This window comes from Corvus cornix, chromosome 15 (genome assembly GCF_000738735.6).
Source record: "Corvus cornix cornix isolate S_Up_H32 chromosome 15, ASM73873v5, whole genome shotgun sequence".
Lineage (NCBI taxonomy): Eukaryota > Metazoa > Chordata > Aves > Passeriformes > Corvidae > Corvus > Corvus cornix.
Window position 1 is genome coordinate 4538287 of NC_046345.1, and position 24716 is coordinate 4563002.

At 44.9% G+C, this 24716-nt stretch overlaps 1 protein-coding gene across 7 annotated transcripts; it reads right to left on the minus strand.

Moving 5' to 3' along the window:
- On the minus strand, positions 1 to 24612 carry GIT2 (GIT ArfGAP 2). Of its 7 annotated transcripts, none has more exons than XM_039561396.1 (21): positions 24488 to 24612; positions 20026 to 20159; positions 19400 to 19512; positions 18598 to 18703; positions 18195 to 18281; positions 17920 to 18050; positions 17374 to 17468; positions 16687 to 16732; positions 16241 to 16246; positions 15833 to 15881; positions 15291 to 15363; positions 14860 to 14957; positions 14455 to 14566; positions 13860 to 14002; positions 12996 to 13145; positions 11129 to 11377; positions 9638 to 9727; positions 7133 to 7215; positions 6863 to 7045; positions 2990 to 3053; positions 1 to 2204 (listed from the first exon to the last, which is right to left on the minus strand). In XM_039561396.1, the coding sequence occupies exons 1-21, from the start codon at positions 24609 to 24611 to the stop codon at positions 1992 to 1994; spliced, it is 2349 nt and encodes a 782-aa protein (XP_039417330.1). In that variant the 5' UTR covers position 24612; the 3' UTR covers positions 1 to 1991. The 7 variants fall into 7 exon arrangements, with proteins under 7 accessions (XP_039417330.1, XP_039417329.1, XP_039417336.1 ...); XM_039561395.1 differs by having other exon boundaries at positions 15833 to 15884; XM_039561402.1 differs by lacking the exon at positions 11129 to 11377 and having other exon boundaries at positions 15833 to 15884.
- Positions 24613 to 24716: the final 104 nt, after the last annotated feature.

Below are 24716 nucleotides of genomic sequence, written 5' to 3' on the forward strand. Positions count from 1 at the left end.
TGAAAGGGTTTTAGCATTTTATAGTAATACTGTAAACAAAAGATTAAAAGTCAAAATATTGTACAGACAGAATGACACTGATAAATACAAGGTTTGGAAAAAGGCAAAAAAGCTTTTCCTTTCCTCTGCAGCATTTTGTAAAGGAAGAGCAAGTTTGTATACAGGGGAACAAGAGGAGATCTAGTCCTAAAAGAAAAACACCTTTGTTATTTGAGGTGCTACAAACTCTGTGACTGCAGTGCTGTGAGTGAATGAACTTGCTGCTGGGGGCTCCTGTGGGATGTGAACCACTCTGATTTCAGTGTAGCTGGAGCAGGGGCTGGCAGTTCCTAAAGTGTCCCTTGGTTTTGGATCAAAGGCAGGTTTAAATAAGTGATAAATTACACCATAGCTCAGTGTCACCCTGCTTTGGAAAGCAGGTAAGATATGTTAAAGAACAGCACACAGAGGTGTCCTGAGAGACTGAAAAATACCATTTGCTGCCTTTCAGCCATGCCAATTTAAGGAGAAGTTCCTAGAAGATTCTCAATGTATTTAATTGCCAGTTGCATGATTTTGAAGTAGGTCTCACAAAGATCATTTGTAGTTCTAATCCCCTGCGTTGTCAGGCTAGAGCTGCTTCTGGGGTTCAGAAGGATGGAGAGGAAATAAAACCCCACAATGATGAACATGAATTTACTGGGCTGTCATCTCCTCTCTCCATTCCTTCCCTCCCTCAGGCTCTGGGAGCCAGACACAGCACCAGGAATCCAGCAGTGCTATGGCACTTGTGCTTGGATATATCCACACAAACACACCATGGCTGGCTCCTGGGCAGTGACAGCACACTTCCAAGTAGGACACAAGCAGGGGCAAAAATCAGTGACTTCCTGCACCACCTGAAATTCAGACTCCCAAAAAAATTCTCATTTTTGAAATTATGGACTGACACTTTTGTGAACTGTTATGGATGAAGAAACCTGGAGCACATGTGGCCACTGGGGCCAGGCAGTCTGGCAGCAAGTTGTCAAATTTTGAAAGATTTGCATAAAAAACTTAGGATATACAAGAAATGTTTTCACATTTGGATATGTTGAGGTACAGAGGTTATGTGCTGTGGCAGACACAGCTGCTTTTGCACTGGCACTCTTCTAACTTCCTTTTTTTGTTAACGAGCACAGAAATCTTTAGTGAAATTGCATCTGGAGTTACTGAGAAATGCTGCTGCAAACAAGATGGTGCCTCAAAGATGACAGGAAAATTCTGCAGGAAACTTACCAATGAATTACTAACTCAGAAACAAAGGATAGTATTTAAACCACTAATGCCCTAAAGTAACATCAAACATATATATTAATGGCATAGTGACAACTAAAAGAAGTAACTATTAAGTTTCAAATTCCTTCCAAAACATAAAGTGACAAAGACCTTGTAGAGTTACACGTAACAAGCTTGGATGCCCACAACTACTACTGGTTTAGCAGACTAAAAACATATTGCACAACAGTTGGTATGGGAACAGAGAACGTTGGGCTGGTACCCCGTTACCAGGACAAACCTTCTTCCTGCTGGGAGCGGTCCCGGAGCCTGGGGAGCCTCAGCCAGAGGGATCCTGGCAGGGGAGGCTCCGGAGGGACGGAGATGCTGCCCTCCCCATCTGTGCAGTGGTGTCAGAGCAGTTCCACCAGCAGGATCTGAAAGCAGAACGTGGCCCCAAGGAAACATCTACAAGAGCTCGGTACAGCGCTGGGACACGAGAGTGGCTCGACAGCTACTTGCGACATGCTATTATCCATAACTACACTGGCAACACAGGCACAAAATAAGGCAGTGGGTTAAATTAATCATAAAATTGTTAGAAAACATGCAAAAATAATACTGAGTTTAAAAAAAAAAAAAAAAAAAGTTTCTTGCCCCTTGAAGTTTTTTCCTCATAAAAATGCGCATAGTTCCACACCTATATGTTGAAATCCAACCTTTAAAAAACCCCAGAGTAAAAAGCCCCGAGTGCCTCAGTTGTTGTTCTCTTTGGTTGTGATGGTGACCAGCTGCTTGGCAGCCTTGGCGATGTCGTAGGCGCACTGGATGACCTGCTGTGTCACCAGCTGGATGTCGGGCGCGGGGCTGGGCTCCGCGGGCAGCGCTTTCCTGCACTCTGACTGCAGTCTGTAGGCACTGGATGTCAGCAGGCGCAGGGAAGTCCTCACCAGCTCTGACTTGGGCTTCTGGGAAGGGAAAACAGAAGCTGAACCAGGCAGAACAACACAACCTTTTAATTAGCCGGGAGTGCTCACAAGGGTTTCTTTGATGCGGGATGGCTGTGGCCAGGCTCTGCCTTCCCCTCGTGGCAGCAGGCAGAATTTCTCCTCGCACGGAGGTTCCAAACGGCTGCCAGGCAGCAGGCAGGGAATAATAGCTCCATGCCCTCCCTTAGGAAGTTACTCATGCACATTTCTGGTGCCTGTTTACTGTCCCAGCCCATGTCCTGGCTGGCAGGAGGGGACAGCGTGTCCAGGACGATCAGTGCAGGCGGGACAACAGTCTTGGCTCTTTCCTCGTGGTTTTGGAGAGGTGGCTAAGACTTTACAAGAACTCAGCCATGGGGATTTCACTCCCTAAATTTGCTGTGAGCAAACAGATCACTTTGGTGGATGGGTAACAGATCTAAACATGGCTGCAGGAAAGAAATCCAGGCAATGGCACTCAGATGGAAAAGGGGGTGATGAGTCTGGTGAAATTCCCATAGAACTCCACAACTCTTCATGCCAGATCCAAGTACCTCCAGTTTTCTGCTGTTCTTAAGAGTTTTAAGTTCAAGAGTACAATTAAAGGCCTGGACTCACTTTAGCCCTTCCCAGCTGCCACGCTAATAAATACAACGGTGCATCATAACCCCATCATTTCTCCCTAACATTTTCATTTAAGGAAAACAATTTTTGATTTCCATTCTGAAGGGAAATTACACTTGAGGAACAGGGCCAAAACCATTCTGATGGTGGCAGGTACTTACTTTTGGGAACAAGGCTGCCATTTCTGTCACTGCCACATGTATTCTCTCGGAGCACGGTATATAACTGCAAAAAGATGCCCTGGGTTAATTATTGTGTAGAGACTCCCTTCCCTCTTCCAGTTCATTGCTCAGTGATTGTTATTCTAAAAACAACCACGTGGCTTCAGAAAAAGCAAGAACTTAACCAATAGTGCAAAATTACTTCTTAGATTTTCGTTGTTCTTCAGAGTTGGTTTGAAGGAATAACTGTCCCCACCTTTTATATAAAACATTCTCAGGAAAGTCTCCATTTGTGTGCAACTTCAGAACACCAAGATGCCTTCTTGGATTCATTAATACCCAGTAAACAGACAAGGCAGAGTTCTCACACACATGCATCCCCAAACTACCAACTGCATTCACAGCCTGTGAATTCTAGGCTAAATATTCACTAATTCTGATGAGTTAGTTAATAAAACAAAGGCAGATTCCATGAATCCTCATTGATTTCTCTTCTGATTTATATACCAAACGAAAGCTGGTCTGTTCAAAATAGATCTTACCATAAACTGCTGTGAATAGTGAAGTGTTAGTGTGCTCTCTCACAAGTCTCATTTCAAGAGACTCGTTTTTATGCATCACAGACTCAACTTTAGCATAAGTTAGTTCACATGATTCAGTCTTAACAAAGAGAATCTCAAAAATCACAAAGCATTCAAGAAAACGATTCAGCACGTGTGGGTTATGGTAGGTCAGTGCCCTTTCAAGCAAAAAGAGCCCCCGAACCCACCCCCCTCCCCAGTCATTATTTATTTGATCTTCTTGCAACACCAAAGGTGCAAAAAAATCAGTCACTTGCAAATGCACTGAGAGAGAAGCGACACACTGGGGTCATTTTGGCAATGCAGGAAAATGCCTTGAAAAGGAGTATTTCCATGTGTCTCAAGTCACATGAGTTCTTCCAAATAAACTGAAAGTGGAGAGAGGTCTTCCAAGTTCACCACAATTCCCCTTCTGCTGTTGAGTTAATGATTAATCTGCTCCCTGCAGCGCCCTGCTCATTAAGAAGTCAATTTACTGATTAAACCCTTCACTAATAAGCCAGAGAAAGCCCTGAGAATAACCTGAATGAGACACCCAGGTGAACAACACGTGTTTCATTGTATGCTCTCTAGGTCAGCTGCAAAGTTTCCAGCGTGGCCTGGAGGAATGGCTTTAGTTTAATGTCTAAACACTCACTGTGAGCTTGTGAAATGCTCTGACACTGTGTTGGGTTTACACACATTCCAGTGAGACATCAGGAAGATATTCAAGTAGTGACAGCTTGGAAAAGGAATCCCTCATTAGCAGTAAATTGTGTTAATCTCTTTCTCCAATCCTGACATTTGTTGGCCGGGGTTTGAACCTGGGCAGTTCTGTTTTGAAGAGCCTCTCACTTAAATTTCATTTCTATTTTAGGCATTAATAAACAGTATTTTGGTCAGGTTGGAAGATACCATATAAACACAGATCTTTTTTCATGGATTTGGGATGCAAATGATCTCATTTGACCCCCAGCTGTATAAACACTTGAGGGGCTAGCTGTCAGGTGAGAATGTTCCACCTTGGGGATGTGAAACTCCTGCTACTTCTGCAATGGTGCGAAGATGCAGCAACCACATGTTTTGTTCATAGAATCACAGAACACTTTGGGTTGGAAGGGACCTTCAAACCGCAAAGATTTCTTCCTAAAGGAAGAAGTTCTTCCCTGTGAGGGTGGTGAGGCCCTGGCACAAGTTGTCCAGAGAAGCTGTGGCTGCCCCATCCCTTAAAGAGTCCAAGGCCAGGTTGGATGGGGCTTGGAGCAACCTGGGCTAGTGGAAGGTGTCCCTGCCCATGGCAGGGGGTGGCACTGGATGGGCTCTAAGGTCCCTTCTAACCCCAACTATTCTGTGATTCCATGATCCAACCAAGCTGTTGTAATTTAATTTACCTTGACAGGCAATAAATAAAACAAGAGACAGGAGAATCCTTTACACCAGAGCCAGCTGCAGCTCCAGGCTGTGGTTCTGTTTCCCCACTGATCACTACTGGGAGCTGAAGGGGCTGTGCCACACCCCTGGCCTGCAGGGGCTGCCTGCAGTTCCCTCATCCCCTGGAGCATTTCATGCATCGCCTTCCACGACCCCCGTGTGGCCGGAGTGGGAGGGAAAGGGGCAGCAGAGAAGGAGAAAGGACACTGTGCCTGGGAGGCAGGGACAGAGGCCAGAGTACCAGGAGGCAGGGCCGGGCTGCTGGCTGGTCAGAGGCTGCACGGGGGCTCGTTCAGCCCCGGGGACCCGCGTGCCGAGGCTGTGTCTGAGCTGGGATGTGCCCCCACGCTCCAAGGGCCTGCTCAGCCCATGGAGCACAGGGAAAGGAATGGGAGAGAGTGAGAAACAAAAGGAAGAAGGGGTTTTATTAATAGATTATATTCTTGCATGACTTTTTTTTACTCTCCAGTTATCTAGGCAGCACATGATTTTTCTCTACAACATTCCCAGCACGAGCTTGGAGGATGTGTTATTACATCCTCAAGTATCTCATTCTGATAAGGAAGCATTTCCCTGTGTTAAGGAAGCCAAGGAAGAGGAAAACAAAGGACAGCAGCTTCCTACTTCAGTGTTTTGCAAAATAACACTCATCTAAGCATAGGCAAACACCCCACTCCACGTGTGGTACAGAAACCAAAAATGCAGCATAACAGGTTTTTTAAAAGCCTGATCAATTCAACAATGAAAGCCAGGTATGCTGCACTCTTTCCTTCAATGATTTAGAAAAAATATCACTGTATAGTGTCACTATCATATTGTATAGTGTGATACCATAAAAACTAAACTTATTTAAAGCTTCCCTGTGAGAAACAAGCAACAAGAGATTGCACTAGGAAAGGTTACGCCAAGGGCAACGAGCTCAGCACAACCACGGCAGAAATCGTCACTTGGCATGAGAAGGAGAGGCCACGCCAGCCCTGCTAAAAATAGCAAAGTACAAGAAGGAAAAAACACAGAACAAAAGTGGCCCCATTGTTGTGCACTCCTCTGAGCGAGGCAGGAAGTGAGGGCTCAACACAAACCGCTGCTGCTTCTCCCAGGCACAGAGGGCACCGAGCTGGGGCCACAGCAGGGCCAGATCTGCCAGCCTGCAGGGCCAGGTTTGCTGGAGCCCAGGGTGTTCCAGCCCCAAAATGTGCTCACACCTGTGAATATGTAACTCTGATTTACAGCCCTCTGAAAGAGCTGCGTGGGAAGCAGCACCTGATGATCAGCAAAGGGAGTATCACTTTTAGTCACCCACAGCTATTCTGGAAACTGTTCAGGTGGGCCAGAAGTTCCCTGAGGGAGCCGAAGCTGCTGCAGCCTGGTACGCTCAGGCAGTGCTCTGCTTGCTCAGCTGTATCTAAACACAATAGGTCAAATACTTTTGCTGATACATAATTTGTACTAGTAGCTCAGTAGGAAAGCCAAATTCTCTCACAATTTTCGTCTGAAGCAAGACCTGGTGTTACTATCACATTCTGTGGAGCGTGATCACCTATGGACACAGAGGGGTGAAGGCCCAAGAAGCACTTGCAGTGAGTTCTCTACAACACATTTGATTTGTGTCTTATTCAACACTTGTTTTGCAGCAGGACTCACAAGTTAAGGGCGGGGCAGGCAGCACTGCAGCCAGAACCCACTCACAAGGGGCTGGTCACTTGTCCCCAACTCGCCCCGTGGCACTAAGGACACCAGGGAACACCACAGACCTACACATTTTACAGGTGTGAAATAGTGAGGCTGTATTTTTCTACAGGTGTACTACAGGTGAAAACACCTGAAGAATTTTCTTTGTTTTCTCACCAACTGCAGAGCTTTTCCAGCACTCCCTCCTTACCTGTCATGTTTGTTCTCTTGTGCCGCTCGCAGCAGCTCCTGGATGTTCTTGGTGATCTGCTCAGTTTTCCGAATCACATCTTCTGTACTGGGCAAACTGGTGCTGGGGGCTGAGTCTGTGTCTTCAGGGATGGACCCTTCCCCCTGCCAAACGACACTGCGCTGCCGCCCCTTCCTGCCCGACCTGCAGGGGAGCAAAGCAGGGGTTGGCCCGGGCACAGAACAATCTCCTGTCACCCCCAAGCTGTGTCAGCTCTGTCACAGCACCTACCCCGGCTCCTCCAGCTCCACAGGGGTGGTGGGGTTGTCATAGTCGCTCTCGGACACGCTGCTCTGCTTCTCCAGCTTCGAGGCCTGCAAGGAACAGATATACTTCAGCCTGTGCAGGAAAGAGCAGCCCTGGGCTGTGCCAGAGCCATGCCCTGTGCATGTGGATTTGCTCTTTGCACAACAGCTCCTGCAGGAGCCACCACCCTGGAGCTGCTGTGCCCCTCTCCCCATGCCAGGCTCCTGCTCAGATTGTACCCGAGGCCCTGGGCACTGCCAGCACAGCACAGCCCCACCAGCCCCTGAGCACCCAGCATGGCAGGACAGACAGACAGACAGAGCACAGCATCGTTCCCTGCCACTGAAACTGCCCCAGGGGCACACACCCAGAAGCCCACCAGGAGCAGAGGCCAAACAGAGAAGCAGCACCATGAAACAGGAGCCTGAAGAGTGAGCAAGAACCACTGGAGAGGGGAGAACCCTAGAGAAAAAGAGGCCAGACCAAGACAGCAGAGCAGAGGTCAGAGACCATGGGGGAGAGGCTGAATGCAGAGTGCAAACCAACTGGTGGGAGGCTGGCCCTGGGAAGGCCACTGCAAAATGGGAGCCTAAAACAAGGGCTGAAGACTGTGGCAATGGGAAAGCCAAAATAAAGACAGGAGACAGAGACTGGGGGAGTCCAAGCTGCAGGTGGAAGACCAAGGGCACATACAGAGCCGATGAGACTTGGAGCTCATTACAGTCTGGGGGCCAACACGAGAGTGGTTAAAGCCCATTGCAAACTGGAGCCCAAAACAGGGTGGGAAGCCAAAGTGTGAGGAATTGAGGCCCACTGAATGCTTAATACTGGTGCAGAGTTGGAAGACCAAAGAAGTGAGAGTTGTGCCCCAGAGCACAGGATGCAACAAGGGCAGGAGGCCCAACCATCAGAGTAGAGGGCCATGGAAGAATTGTGTCAGGAGGGCAGGGGCCAATTCCAAAGTGGAAGCTGAAATGAGAGCAGGAGGAATGCAGGGAAGCAGAGGCTGGATTGAGCTCTGTAGGCCCATTGCAAAGTGGGAGGTTGATCCAGCTGGGAGGCTGATCCCAGAGCAAAGGCTGAATGAAGAAAGGGAAACTAAAATGAGCTCGGAGGCCAAATCCTCGGCCAGGCTCCAGGATCACCCACACATCTGCCTCAAGTCTTCTAAAAACTACAAAGCTTCACCCAGGTGCCCAACACAGCATGTCTGGTGTCAAATACACCATGCTGATGTCACTCTGATCACAGAGCAGCAGCTCAGGGTCCTTCACAGCCCCAACAACCATCCCTGGGGCTCTTACAGAAACCCTGAACTCAGCATCAGGGTATCTCAAGGGTTAAACTGTAAGGGACACCTCCAATGTGCATCCCTGACCCAAACATTTAGGAATCTGCTTACCAAATAACACTTCTTGACAGACCAGAAATGTGACCAGGAACTGGTTTTCACTGGCTGAGATTCAGTACATTTGTTAAGCACTCATCTGATGCTAAACCAACAATTCTTAACTGAAGCACCTGGAGTTATGAAACCATCTCAATCTTAAAGTTACTTTGCACAGAAGGAAAAACCAGCATTTTTTGAACACTCCTCTCTCAGGACAGCTGGTAAAGATCAGTTGTAAAAGTGACATGTATTTTGAAGATAAGAAACTATTACATGTAGAGTCTGACCTTTCCCCTCTCCCAGGTGTACAGAGACCATGCCAACAGTGGCAAAACTCTACCATCTGGTCAGAAATACAAACAGCAGTGATGAATGACAAGAAGAGGATACTGGGGATCACTAATACAGGATCAGTGTAGAATAAAAGCAACCAACCAAACCCCGTGAAAGTTTCCAGTGCCAGACAGCACTGCAGCCAAACCCAGATTTCCATTTGGCCAAGGAAGTTATTCCCTTGAAAGTTTGATCATCTATCCCTACTTGCAAATCTAGTATTTTCTGGACTGATATGTCCAAACATTGTACAGTCAAAATAAAATGGGGACAGAAGGAATTAAAAAGCAGGTTCTGTGTCCTGGCAGGGAGAAGCCAGAATAAACTTTTAAAACCCCAGATTTGGTATCTGTAAGGCAAACAGTCAATCAGGACCACCTGGATTGGTGCAAGCCACTGGCCCCCAAGGAAAGCAGCTTTGAAGCTGGGCCTCATGCAGTGCTTTTAGTCAGCAGGAGAGTTGTACATTGGCTTAGAAATATCAGTGAGAGCCTGGAAAATCACTGTCCAAACAACAGCCAGCTTGTCTTGGGGCTGTTGTGCAGCTGAACAAGTGACCCGGAGAACTGTGCGTGGTGTTAAAGGCTGAAGATGCGAAATTAGAGAGAGGCAAGTGCCCAGAGCTGGTGGCAGCAGGAATGGAAGGGAGGAAGTTCTGCTCCATGCAGGCTGGAAGGCCAGGCAGTGAGAGGGGGAAGAGAGAGGATGTGGTTCTGGGGAGATTGGCACCTCCTCCAGGGAAAAGACCGATTGGGAAGGTACTTAACCCTTCGTGTGCTCTCATCCCTCGACCAGGAAAGCGTGGAGGGGAAGGAAGGTAGAGATGAAGAGGAGGTCACAAACGCACTCCTCCCGATCTAAAAATGGGAAAGAGAAAAACACTCGGGAAAAACCAAAACACAAACAAACTCTTAATGAAATTAAAGGAACATTCTTAAAACCATGGAGGTGACATAAAGAAAGAATGATGTTGAGAATCTGGCTTAGGCTGAGTGGACTTAATTCTTTCCAAACACAATTGAATTCATGCTCATTGTAATGCTGAGATTCCAGAGGTGCCAAATTCCACGGAGAATAAAAAAAATTCACCACATGCCAAATTAACTAACTCCACATAAGATCAACGCTTCAGAACAGCTCCTCCTATCCAAATCTCCACCCAAATGACCAAAGGACCTATACAAAGCACTGTCACATGTTGCAAACACTGTCAAACACAAATGAATTTGGACATTTCCTGCTGCCAGAACTGCCTTCATATCAACATAACAATATAATTTAAAATGATCCAGATTTCATAGTTTAAATTAATTTAATTGAAGGTGGAGGCTGATTCCCTTGATGCACTCAACTTTATTCTGTGGAATGTGCATGGAACATTTGCCCTCCCTCATGCCAAAGGTAACTTCAAAATACATTTTAAAGGTCTTAACGATTTAACTGGAAGTAAATACAAGACAGGGCTACCAACAGGGAAAGATATTGTCAAAAATCCACACATTTTAAATGTGTGTCAAAAAACCACTGTCCTGTATTCCTGCCCACAGGGCAATCTAACAAGGTGAAATAAAAAATTAACTGTGCTAGTTAATTAAACGCACTTGTTAATTAAATGCACTAGTGTGTGTTGGGTCACTTCTGTAAAGTGTGAACACCTCAGTGCAAAATCCCTCTGGCTAACAGAGAACTCCCTCTCCACATCACACAGGAAAATACTAAACCAGAAGAATCTGCCTGACTGGCAGATCTAACCCATCTCCAGCCTCCAGTTCCAAACTCAGAGTAAGAAACTGGTGGGCTGGGGAAAATTTTTCAAGTTTATTTTATTTTTGCAAGGTGGTTATGAAGTTCCACAAATTGGTACCTGTGTGTTTATCTCCAGAAATACATGAACTTTACCTACCTTCTTGGAACACTATTTTCCCCCCCTTTCTGGTTTTCAGACAATCACATATTGATATTTTATATATATGTAGTGTGGTTATATAGTGTGGTTAAAAAACCAGCTGAGCAGAAGCCCAAAGCTCCAGTTTACATATTCCAGAACTGCTACAGCTTCTGCTTTTCAAACCATCAGGCTCCTGCAGACATGTTAATACAGCAAACATGAACAATTCTCACAGTTCTTATTCCCCATTTTTTTTTTGTCCCCTCTTTTTTTTCCCCCTGAGGCAGAAGCTGGGTGAACAAGCAGAGTCGGAAGAGACGGGAAAGCTGCACATGAGAGGCAATGCAGAAGCAGCAGCAGTTTTACTCACGTGTGGAGGGAAGGGCTGCAGCCTGGTGATGTTTTCTTCTGGGTAGGTGACCTCCCCCATGGGCAGGTAGGGCTTCTGCCCTGAGCCAGTCTCGTACATGGACATGGGCCTGCTGCCCCGGGCCGACGGGCGCCGCTTTAGGGAGGAATTGCTGCTGGGGTCTGGGTACTCAGAACCACTTTGCACCTGATAGATATTGGTTGTGGCCTGTCTTCTGAGGGTGGTATTTTCACTCTGTAGCGTTTGGAGCTGAAAGAAAATTGTACTGTACTACTTGGTTTGCAAAGAGCAAGTGCCAAAAGCCAAGTGACCACGCAACGCTCGCTTGGCAGCTGTGCTAGAAAATCCAGGTACTGCTAGCTGGGGGTTCATTTCTCTTTCAAAATCTACTTGACTTGCTTGGTATAAGCATAAAAACACCTTTGTTCCAGATCTGGAAGTATTTAGGTGCTGATTTCCAGCAGCTGCTGGGCTGTAAACTAAGTTAGATGTTAAAATTGGCTGTTGTACTCCAAAACACATGACCCATTCCCTCCAGCCTGCTCTACTGGCACAGGAATCCTGGGATAGAATGAGGCTGTGGGGGGAAGGACTGCCAACACAACAGTTTTCCAAGCAAAGGGAACCATTTCAACAGCCAATACAAGGACTTAGAAGACTTTCACATAAGGCCCATGAAATCTGACAATGCCAGAACTGCAGCACAGACACCAGAGGCAGCACAAAGGAACTCAAGCTTGCTCTGCAAAGCAAGGAGAGAGTTTAGCTTACGAAAATTAGGCATCAGCTACTGCTATCTAAGAAGCCAACAAGAAAGCATTTTAAAGCCTTTTATTATGTATTCATTTGATAGTGAAAATGCACCAATTCTGATTATTTTGTGGACTTAGAGTAAGTTTGCTATATTAACACATCAGAAAGAAAAGATGCAGTGAAGAAAAACTGCAGCACAGCAATGATCTCCCTTCTACTACACCATGTAAATATCCTAAAGCCTCATTAATTCATAGGCCCCAAAGGTTTTTTTTAAAACCCTAAATAGACTATATCTGTTTAAAGAAACTCAGTATAAGTGAAAAGTTAATTCAGTTGATTCAAGAGAAATGCTCAACCAGTACAAGCTGTTGAAAGACCAAGGAAACACCCCGAGATCTCCCAGTGTTCACCATTCCAACAGAATAGAAGAAAATGTTGGCACTTAACAGACAAGGATAATCCAATACGCTGAATTAGCTCAGCCTCAGGTGCAAACAGTCTCACCACTCTCCAAAAGCCCTGCTCTGCCCCAAAACAGTGGGTCCACCCCACAGCCTGAACAACTTTCTCTACACATCACTCTTGCAGGATTGTAATTCTTTGGAAAACAGGATTTTAAACACTAGTTAAAGGGATTAATCTGAGGGTAAGCAGCCAGCCCTTTCTAGCCAGTGTGACAGACAGGATAGTGAACTCAGATATAAATTGTCCTTAACCCCACAAAAATATAGATAAGTGCACACACATAAGATGTGGGCTGGCACTCGCTTCCTCATTGTTTAAAGCTGCTTATATTGAAGCAGGACAGCAAAACCACACAAGACTTGCAACAACTGCCTTGTCACTTGGAAAACTGATGTCAAAGTTTTGACATAAATCAAATCAGCCTCATGATTTACTAGGTTGGATCACCACGAAAAAACAACATTCAAAGCACGTGTTGCACATAAATATTTATAGTCTCGTATCTGATCCCAAAGCAGCTCCACTTTAAAATGAGTTTTCTCACTATCCTAATACTGGATTATCTCATCCTCAGTTCCAGCAGTTTTATTCTAACAACTTCAGACACCCCAAGAGCTGGAGGACTTCCCTCTGCTGTGGCTGTTACCTTTTTCTGCATAATCCTTAGCTCATCACTCAGGTTGATGTTCACTTTCATTAACTGCTGAATCTTCACCTCAGAAGCCACCAAGGCATTTTTAACCTGCATATATTCCTGGGCTGTCACTGGTCCATCTGACAAGTCTGAATCCAAGCTCTAGGAAAAAAAAGAGAAAAATACTGACACCATTAAGAAGAAGAAAACAAGACCACAAGATTTCAACAGCTTTTCATGTACTTACTTTAAAGGCACCACAGTTCAAATGGAGTTTAAATGAATAAGATCCATTAACCAGAATCATTTGAAGTCCTCTATAAAAGCAATCTGATGTCAATTAGCTCTTAGCTCCTCTAAAAACATTTGCATTAGCATTTCAGTGACAAAATACTGTTTTATAAGGATTTTTTTAAAAATATACAATAAGGAGTGCAAACTTATAAATGACAGACTGCTAAATATCCAGTGTGCATATCCCAGGGAAGATTAAAGTAGAACCACCAGGTTTACTGCCCTTTGATATCATTCTGCATTACTCCAGGAATGGTTTAACTCACTTGGACACTATTGGTCTGCTGTGAGTATTTCTTCAGTAGGAAGCAGTAAATGTTTGTGAAATACCATGGGATCACTGATTCAGAGCTTTTTGGCAGATCCAATTATTTCATCTATGCAATTAAATCTATATCTTATCTCCAGACATACACATTACTTTTCCAGAGAGGTTTTTTTTTTTACAATAAAAATTCCTTAAGCAACAACATTTAATTTTAGAAAGTTCATAGACTGAGGCATGATTATGAAATTAAGATATTGATTTTCTGATCATGAATGCAGAGTACACTTGGGGGTGTATCATTATTTCAAGCCTACCTTCTGCCTGTTTGATTTAGCTGCATTTGTTTCCAGATCTATATCTTCATCTGAAGCAACACTGTCGTAATCAGGCTGGTCATTGTCCTGACTTTCACTGCTGTGCTGATTGCTGATGGATTTGAGTATCAGCTCCACATTCTCTGCAGATCAACACATTAAACACATACTAGTAAATCTGGAGAAGAAATGGAAGTTCATACTCTGAAAAAAATTAATTTAGATCCACCTAAGAGGTATGAATGATTACTGTCCCAAACTTTGAAGTTTTATGGTTCTGTCTTTTCATTTCTTCTAAGTGTTTGGGCAAGTTAAAATAAGTGGTGAGAATCGTTTAGGAGCTTAATAAAATTCATACAAATTTAAAAACCCCAACAGACTACATTGGACAAATGGGTAGCAGCATTCAAATACAAAATACAGGGAAAAATTAAAAGTTAGAAGAGATTCTTTTGTATTTTCTCTCCAGAAAAAAAACCCCAATATATAAAAACAATAGATCTCTCTCTTAATTCAGCACTGCTGAGGGGCTCTGGGAGTGATTAAACTACTGAGGAAGTGCCTGCAAAGGAGCTGACAACAAAAGATCACTCACCTTTAGAACCAGTGAGAGAATTCCCCTGTTGTCTTCGTTTGGCATCACTTAAAATGTCTATAACCAGAGTAGCAAACTCGTGGGCATTAAATCGAGCCAGTTTCTGCCTTCCCTAAATTACAGAATAATGCAGAGGAAAAAAAGTACATCCTGCATCAGATGAACAGCATCAGATGAACAGCAGAGCTCCCAGGAAGAACTGACTATACACTTGGAGTTGACTGTTCAACTTCATTTATTGCAAACAGTATGATTTAAAGGGGAAATATGAAATTTTATTTTAACTTCTTTCCAAGTGGATGCAACTCTTCTACAAAAATGAAATGCAGTAAAGCAATATTACTTAAGCCTATTTAATTACCTGGCCTATTAAATTATTTTTACAATATTAAGAAGATTTCATACCTGATTCCTGGTTGAGGAATATTCAGGATTTACAGGAAGAAAAGGGACCACTGTGGTCTCTGTCACGAGTGTACTGTGGTTCTGAGTAGCAAGCCAAACTGCTCCAGAGAAAAAACAAAAAGAGGGAATAACCTTCCTGTACTGCTTGACACTATTTCTTTGTCAAATAAAAGACTGCAATTTCAAACACAAACACAATCAATTCAGAGGAAAGCTTTTCCCCAGAGGGTTCTCCATTTTGTGAAAAACACAAGATTTTTTCAATTAGCATCCCCTTCAGGCAATGCAAGACAAAGCAACTCCCCTCAGCAGTAATTGCTGAATACAGAAGCACTTGAACAGAACATGTGCTTGCATTGGCATCTTGTATGTAAAGTAACAATCCAGATTTGTTTTATTTCATTCCAGAAAGCCTCACTCGCCTCACTCACCTGCATCTGTTTCCCTTCTGTCAACTTCATCATACACATCCATGGCAAGTTCTTCAAATAAGTGGTTGCTTAGCTAAGGGTCGAAGAGAATAATTACACTTTGAAAGGAAATGAAACCCAGTAAGATCTCTGATAACAGAGAAAATGCAAGAGCACAGCTCTGCTCTTTTCTTCAGCCTCTCTAATTCATAGAAATGCTCCTTTCTCAGCCTGCACAGGGAGCAGACATGTATGACCACCCTATTTCTAGGTACAGAGCCAACCATTCTGTTCTACACTTCTCCCTTCCTGGTCAATGGACTTTTTTTCACTCCCATCTGACAACAAAGAGACCTTTTGTGTTTGGGATGAGGCAGAGGCTCTGTGGGAATGAGGTACCAAATGCCACTGGAGATGTGGACTTCAATGAACAGTGAAGGCTCACAAAATATTTGTGTGTTTCAAGCTGCTCCTACAGCAGATGGGTCAAGAGATACTTGTGGTAGGAAGCCTGAAAAATGAAGTGCAGAGTTTGCCACATCTAGAAAAGGAGTTTTACTTACAGACTGAAGCTTCTTCTTGGCTGCTTTTGCCAGTTCTGATACATCCAGACTGCTATGAAAACAGGAAGTGATCATTACATCTACAGCATTTCAGGGCTTCTACGTATCAAAATTCTACATTTTGGTAACTCAGTGATTAAAATGCCACTTTTATCTCAAACCCCCTCATATTTTAGTGTTTTTAGCATTATTTTTAACACACTAATGTTACTAATATTGCTACTATAATATCACTATTAGCACATTCTTATGCTCTCTTATACAACAACTTACACATTTAAAAACCAAATAATACCAAAATTTCTTTGGAATATGAATACCCACAGCTTTTTACCCACACAATTTTTAGGTTATTACAGTTTTTCACAGCAATGTTGCAAGCAGGAGGTTGGACAGTGGTTTACTTACAGCCGTCTTATTTCCAATTGCACAGCAATAAAAAAGGAACAGGGACTTAAAATTAGTACTTGATGCTTCTTATACAAATATGATTTCATTGATCACAACCAAAAGTTAAAAGCATAAGTATTACAAAAATCAGGAAAGCACTCAATTGGTCCTTGAATTATTTCCACAATCTGTTTCCTAGGAATTCCCCATGTGTGTTCCCTTCACAGAAATGTCTCACCTTCTCCCTGCATTTTAACAAATACAGTCAACTTCTATAATTTTCTGATTTGTTGATATCCCAATATTCTTTCTAGGGAAAAAAGCTTTCAAAACTAATAAAGGCACACATTAAAAAGTTAGAATGGCAACAAGCTTAAAAGGTGTTTCAGTAAGGAAAGAAAACTTAATTATTAGGGTTTTTTAACTCGGATGTTTTCAGACATGTGATGGAATCAGCAACTTACCTGTCTGCCATCTGAGGTATAACAAAGTGCTGCCCATTTTTGTGCTCTAGAGTTGAAAACAAATTGCATTTTAATAGGTTGGTACTGGCTTACAGTTTTCAATAATATAAGCATCAGGCAACATTAAGTAATTTATCTGGCATGTAATTACTCAATTTCCAATTATAGGCAACTAGCAAGTTATAAAAGAAGGCTCCTGCCATGATTTCCAGGTGTTATCAAAGATTCCAATTAAGGCTTATTACTTGTATTGAAATTCTGTTAAAAAGGAAATTTAAGTTCTAACACAGGTTACCTTTATGGTTAAAAAATCTCTAAGTGTCCTTGTGTTCAAAAGGCACACACTTAATAGAACACTCCCCTGCTGTTGCATTTCAATTAGAAGAAACTACTTGGAAGAGTTTTTACAGTATATAAAAAACATGTATTTGTGGAAAACCAAGAAGGAATTTTGTTTTTAATTTATATCAATTTAAAACCCTGCAGTTTTATCTGAATTTTAAATGCATCAACCCTAATCTTGCATCTTATACTTCCTTTGGTTCTTTCTGTGTAATTTATATAACATTAGAACATTTGGAAGTGATACAAGAAGTGCAGTGCCACTGACACAAATAGGACACAGCACAGTCTGAACTGTGCTGGAACAGACAGTGACAGGTCTGAGAGTGCAGGTGTTGGGCTCACCTGGTTTCCTGCCACAGAGGTAGAAAGCCAACCTGTCTGTGAGCTCGTACTGGATCTCCACCAGCCGCTCTGCCAGCTCGTGGTGCCCCCCTTGCCTGCTCACACACAGGGGACAGGGGTCAGTCAGTGACACACAGAAATGGGCAGAGAAACAGATTTAGTACAAGCCAACACTGCACGTGTTTGAGTGCATCAACCCATCACAGACTCACAGCCTGGTTCCACCCCGTGTGCCCCAACCCGGCCCTTTCCTACAGCAATTCCTGAGTCAACCCCAACTCCTGAAGCCTGAACTTGCAGACACTCTTGTCTGATTAATTTCCTGTGAGCTGCTAGATTGGCACAGCCTGTGTCATTGGCCTCACAGCTGATGTCTCAGGCACCCAGAACACAGGCTGTGATCTGATGAAAATACTTATTCCTCATTTTCATTCATTCACTCTTCCTGGAAAAAGTATTATTAGCATTTAACACACAAACTATTTCAGGACAGAAACGTATCTCAGCAGGTCCACTGTGTGATTTATGGACATCAGAGACTCCTACCTTGCATAGTCAACTGGAGTTTTCCCATTGGAATCTTGTGTGCCAGGATCAGCACCATAAACTGCCAATAGTTCTGCTTGCAAAGTCTGTCCTGCCTTCGCAGCAACGTGGAGCGGGGTGTTTCCTTTCTCCTGCAAGAGATGAAAGAAAATATCTACTTAACCAACAGGTGTGAGTAGGAGATTGAAATATAACATGAATCAGCTGAAATGAGTATAAATAATGTGAACTGTAATTGATTGTATATCAAAAGAATGAAAAGAAAATGTTCCTACAGGATGAAAGAAGTTGGCTTGAGCTCCTAAGGAGAGCAGTCGCAAACAGGTCTCCAGATTCCCTGTCCTCACACTGGAATGGAGTTGCTGAAAAAGAAGCAGAATTATATTTAATACAGCAGCAACAACTGTGAGTCAGCAGTTGTTTTTCAGCCATGCTTTGAGAAACAAAGCAGAGTTCTCACTACAGATCTCTTGTGTAAAGGGTTTTCTCCAGTTCACTTCAATTACTGCCTCTTAACATCACCTCCAGCATCCACATAGATAACCACAAAAAAGGGGCTTTGAGTTGAAGTCAAGCTTATTTATTTATGTAATAGTGCAGAAAACCAGAAACAATTAAGCCAAAAGCAACTAAGGGAAGTCAGTGAGATCTGCCTGTGCTGTCCCAGGAGCCACTGACCTTGCTGAGATCCTTGGCAGTGACACTGTCGTCCTCCCGGCACGGCAGGCGATGCACAAATGCTAACATTTGATATTTAGCTCTGATGAACTCTGCTTTGTTGGGACTGCAAAGAGAAATCCAGGCAACAAGAAAGGAAAGGAAAGAAATATCAGTGCTTTCGTAAGTAATACAGATGCTCCAGAAAAACAGAAAAATTCACAAGTGAAGACTGAATCAGAGCTTTGCATGTTGCTGGTGGCAAAGTTAGGCATGGAAAAATATTTTCATTAAAAACAACCCAGTGCAGATTGTCTGACCATACAGAGAAAACGTCTGTTACAACCATCAAATATCTGCAGACTGTAGCATGTGGTGTCTGTTTCTTAAAAAGAAATACAGACTCTAAAATCATGCCAGCTTAAGATCTACACTTACTCTACGCAGTTATTTACATTTTCAAATAAAGCACCATAGTCAGGGGCAAAAATCTCTAAAGTTTTACTTAATTACTCAACCAAACTCCATTTTGTTGGCAGCATTCAGTGAACTGAAGCACATGACAAAGAAAAGTCCTTTGACTAAAGGTCCTCACATTCAACAGGAATCAATAATTCAGAGAATTCAAGCCCTGTATTCCCATTTTTCAATAAATTTTAAAAAATCAACACTCAGAAATAAAAGAAAAAAAATAACCACTTTAGTCTTTTTCTCTTCCAGCAAGCCAACACACACAGGTTCCTACAGATTCCTTGCTGCCCTGTCACTGCTGAATAAAATAACCCCACTTCTCTAACATAACAATTCTGCATTTCCCACTTACTGCACTTTATCCTGCGGGCTGGCCTTGCGCCGCCCGCTCATCACGGAGGCAGGGTCCAGCAGGGAGTGTTCCCAGATGGAATTAGCACCATTGTTGTACAGCGTTTCCACCATCTGAAAGCCAGAATACACAGACATTTTGCTGCTGGCTGCACTAATCAAATATTTGTACTTATTTTCAAGTAGATATCAAGCCAACAGATTCCCACTCTGCGGGTCAGCATCTGTAACCTACTGGGATATCAGAACTGGGCACGTGCTTAGGAGGTTATGATGTGGAATGCAGGGAGAACACCCTTAAAATTCTCTGCTCTTCCCAACAGCAGCTCCAGTTCAAAGAAAATCTTGCATTACACTGAAAATTCAGGTTGAAGCAGATGTACAGCAGAATTGTGAAAGAAAACTTGAGGTGACCTTCCAAAGCAAAGGTGTCAAATTCAAAAGGCAAAGACAATTCTGATTTTAGTGGTCCACCACAGAAAAACAAGAGAAACAAAACAAGAATAACCTCAAAAAGCAAAGCTTAAAAGGACCAGCCCCTCTCAAAAAAAGGTTTAGTGATTTAAATTACATTTTAAAAAATCACTATATCTGGCTTTAATGGAGGAAAACAGTTTTCCTCTCTACCTGCAGCAGTGTTGGAGGCCACGGGGTGTGTTTGAGATGCCTCACTTGGGAGATGTGACGGCCCAGGCTCCTGTGCACACTGCAGCACTCGTCACAGATCAGGATCCCCCTGTTTATGGATGCCCAGCAAGGATCTGCAAAAGAAGCCATTCATTATAACACAGGAAGCAACATGACCTTGGATTGCAAAAGCAGAGTCTAAAATGAGCAGCTCTGCCTTTTAACCTTCCCTGCTTAGCCACTGTGTGAGCCTGTAAATGTTACAGCCTTGCTGGGGCTCTGGATGCTGGGAAAATGGGAAACACCAGCCCTTGCACTCAAGGGGGATGTGGGATTCCAAGGACAGTGAGGAGATCTGCAGTGGAAACTTGGGAAAAAGCCCCACTGCTTGCAGTTCTTCCTGTGAAAATACTTTCCTTTCGAAACATAACAGGACACTGAATTTATCACCACCTTCAAGTGCTTTACTTGTTATTTTGTGGACTCCCACAAAAGTATTCCTAACAACAGCGCCTACCTGCTCTTTGGAAAAAAAACTGTGGTTGTTTTGGGGTTTTTGTTGGTTTTTTTTTAAACTTGTCAAAAAAATCTTTTTTAAAAACAAATCTATACACACGAAGTTGCCACAGCACTCCGGCTTTTTCACCTACTACTCTGTTTTCAGTTTTATATATAACAATGTCTTTTAAATTTCCACTTTAAATAATAAAAACACTCAAGAATGTCATAATAAAAAAGGATACCGATGTGTCAAGTCAAAGGCTCAATAAAATCCAAAATTCTCAAGCAAAATAACTTCATCTCTCACCACATCTGAACTGAAGCATCTCATAAGCAGCCCAGAAGAAAACTGATGGGAAGTGAAGTAGTAAATAATATATATGAGCTATTATGTAGCTTCAGACATCAAAAGGCATAAAATCAAGTAGGAATGGCACATTAGGTTGAAACAATAAATGCCCACAGGACACCAAACAGGTCCCTTGGCTGCTCAGAGCTCAGTCTCCAGAAGAAACTCCAATTTCTGTCAGTGACACGTGAAACTCAACATGCCTGAACCCAGCAGGAACAGGCAACTGAGCAGCCAGCAGAGCTTCAGACCTAGCACATCCCAGGAGAACAAAAAAAGAAATCAAGATCTCTTTTATTTTGGAAAAATCTTAATTTCAAATGCAGAGATGAGTCTGAGGCCAAATAAGTGAGTACAAGGCAAGCCTGGTATCTGATGAGAGAACTTCTGAGTCCTGTCAGAACACATCTGAGCAGTGGTGCATCATGGAAAAGTCTCCTGTGACCCATGCAACAAACGGACTGAATCCTTGCAAATGAGATGTGACCACAGCTGTGGTTTCTGAGCAGAGCTGATGATCTGGGTGTGCTGCAGGCAATGCAGGCAAATCCGTCTGAGCCACGAGGGACAGGAGCATCTCCTGACCTGCCAAAACCAGCCCAGCCCAGAGCCAAATGAAAGCAGGTGTTTCAGAGGAGAAAAAGTAATTATAAAAAACCCAAATTAACAACAAGCACATAAACTCCTTTTAAAATCATTCCATTATTTAACAACTTTCACTTCCAAGAAGAAAAAGAATAGCAATGGAGTGAGATGCATTCATGGCAACCTAATGACCCAAACTGAGGCAGCCTTCCAGATTAATGAGCCTGGTCCCTTCATGTTAGAGACAACCTCATCACACATGGACGGGATCCTAAGGGATCCTTCCCCTTGTCATTTCCAGGCTGTTTGTGAGCATTGCTCTGCATTATCAACAGTCAGCACCGGGGGGTTTTCTTCACCTCCACCTCAACACCCAATGCCGCTGGATATTTTAGGTTTAAATTTAATGCAACAAAGTGTCTGCCCTGGAATTTGAGTAATTTTTAAGACAGACCTACTTATGGACTCAATCAGGATATGTTTAAGCCAGTACCAAAATACACAGAATCCCGGGATAACTGAGGTTGGAAAAGACCTCCAGGATCACCAAGTCCAAGCTGTGCCTGATCCCCACCGTGTCACCCAGCCCAGAGCTCTGAGTGCCACGTCCTGCCCTTCCTTGGATACCTCCAGGGATGTTGACTCCAGACCTCCCCGGGCAGCCCCTGCCAAGGCGTGACCACCCTTTCCATGAGGAAATTCCTCCTGATGCCCAACCTGACCCTACCCTGGCACAGCTTGATGCAGTTCCCTCTCCTCCTGTCCCTGTTCCCTGGGAGCAGAGCCCGACCCCCCCGGCTGCCCCCTCCTGTCAGGGAGTTGTGCAGAGCCACAAGGTCCCCCCTGAGCCTCCTTTGCTCCAGGCTCAGCCCCTTTCCCAGCTCCCTCAGCTGCTCCTGCTCCTCCCGACCCTTCCTCTTCCCTGGACACGTTCCAGCCCCTCAATGTCTGTCCTGGAGAGAGGGCCCCAGAGCTGGACGGAGCACTCGAGGGGCCTCAGTGTCCCAGCACAGGGGTGGTCACAGTGGTCACAGCCTGGCCCTGCTGCCCACGCTGGTTTTGGTACAAAAGACAAGTGGGGAGAAGCTGCAGGGCCGGGCGGGCACTTTCAGGAACCTGCAGGGTGGTTCAAAACAGGAAGCGTGAGATGAAGACAAGCCCGGCCGTGGGTTTGAGAAGTGAGCTCCTGCCTCAGGATAGGAAGTGCAGCACAAGAGCTCCCGTAAGATCACCTCGTGTCAAAGAAAACCCTCTGTACTTTGCCACAGGAACAAAGGGGGCATTGATGAGGCTCCAGGGGAAGCACTAACTAATGCAGGTGCCAGGCACACCCGCTGTGATGCAAAGGCTGCAGCCCTCAGGTCTCCTGACACAGCCCCTCTGCACCCACTGACAACCCCCCTGGTTTAGGTAAAGGAAGGGGTTGATTAATTTTATTTACAAAAGGATTAAATTAAGATTTCTCATATACGTGGAAAAGCCAGTGGATTTCTAGTAAATAAGTAAAGACCTGGCAGTGCTCTAATGCCACGATAAAAGGCCGGGTTACAGGATTACCCTGACAGTGATTCCGATACCCCGAGGAGCTTAAGGAACACAAACATTCACACAGCTTTATCTCAGAGTCAGAGCACCCCCGGTGTGTGAAAGCATAGATAGGCTTCCCTGTGAGATAGGGACAACTGCCTGCCTGAGAGATGCCACTCCATTTATTGTAAAACCAAAATTCTACAAGGATACAAGTAGAATCACAGAATCCCAGACTGGTTTGGGTTGGAGGGAGCTTAAAGCTCACCCAGTTCCACTCCCTGCCATGGGCAGGGCCATCTTCCACTATCCCAGGGTGCTCCAAGCCCCGTCCAACCTGGCCTTGGGCACTTCCAGGGATGGCTCAACCTGTGCCAGGGCCTCCCCACCCTCACAGGGAAGAATTCCTTCTGTAAAAAGAAGGAAGCAACTTCTTGGAAGTTAATTGGAATTTTTATCATTTTTTAAAACATAACTCAGATTAGATAAAAGTTGTTCTCTCCCTCCCACAACCTATCTTCTGCCAATTCAAGTGTTAGCTACATTACTGTGCTTTAATTCATTTCATTATGTACATAATTAATTAATTATATCGGGAGAACCTGCCCAAAAAACAAACGGCAAAAACTAGAGAGACAGAAAAGATACAGACAGAACAAACACACACAGCTGATGAAATAAACCAGGACAGTTTTAGATACAAGAGCAGCACAACTACAGATGGTCAGGAGATGCAACAGCCTTTCTAAAGACAAGATCTGTTTCCATAAGCTCCCAAACGATCTGCAGTGGGAGACGTGTCAGCACAGAGCAGACACTGCTCCTTGAGCGTGCCCGCGTCTCCAGACACCTCAGCGCAACTTTCCTTGGAAGTCTGGGACACCTACACCCAACCCCGGCCGTGGGACAAGTCCCAGTTTAACCCCCCCCCGACCCTGGGAATACAGGAATGGATGCACGGCTCCGAACCCAGCCCCGCTCTCGCCTTCCCAACTCCCCCAAAACAGCCACTGTCCCTTCCAGTGACACATTCCCAACCCACGCCCTCCTCCCACCTTTCAGCCCCGTGACTGGAAGGTGGATTTCTGTCAGCTTTTCTCTTCCTAAATTAGGGAGCTCCACATTTCCTTTCATGCCGTTGGGTGTCTACACGATGTTCCCCGGGGCTCTGCCCCCCTCAGCCTCCCCCGGGCCCGGGAGGGGCGGCGGTGCCAGCGGGACCCGGACACTCGGATACCGAGTTATATCCCAGCCCTGGAAGTGTCCCAGGCCAGCCTAGACAGGGCTTGGAGCAACCTGGGCTCCTGGAAGGTGTCCTGCCCATGGCAGGGGGTAGACGGAATAGGCTTTAAGGTTGCTTTCACCCCAAACCATCCCGGGCCCTTCACAGGTGCAGCAGCGGCCGCTCCGGGGCGGTGACACCCTCGGGCCAGCGGCGTCCCTGCGGCCCCCGGCCCGAGAGGGGAGCCCGCGCGGTGCCGGTGGCGGTGCCGTGCCTACCCTGAGCGCTGCAGTCAGCGCAGACCTCGCTGCTCCTCAGGCGCTTCGCCATCGCGGGACCGGCGGCAGCGGCGGCAGCGGGGCCGGTAACGGGCCCCGCCAGCCCCGGGCCGGCCCCGCGCATGCGCGCCAAGCCACCCAGCGCAGCTCCACGTGTTGCCCGCGCCGCCATCTTCACTCCTGGCAACAGCCTGCCTTAGACTGAGCTCTGGTTCAGCGGCACAGCACC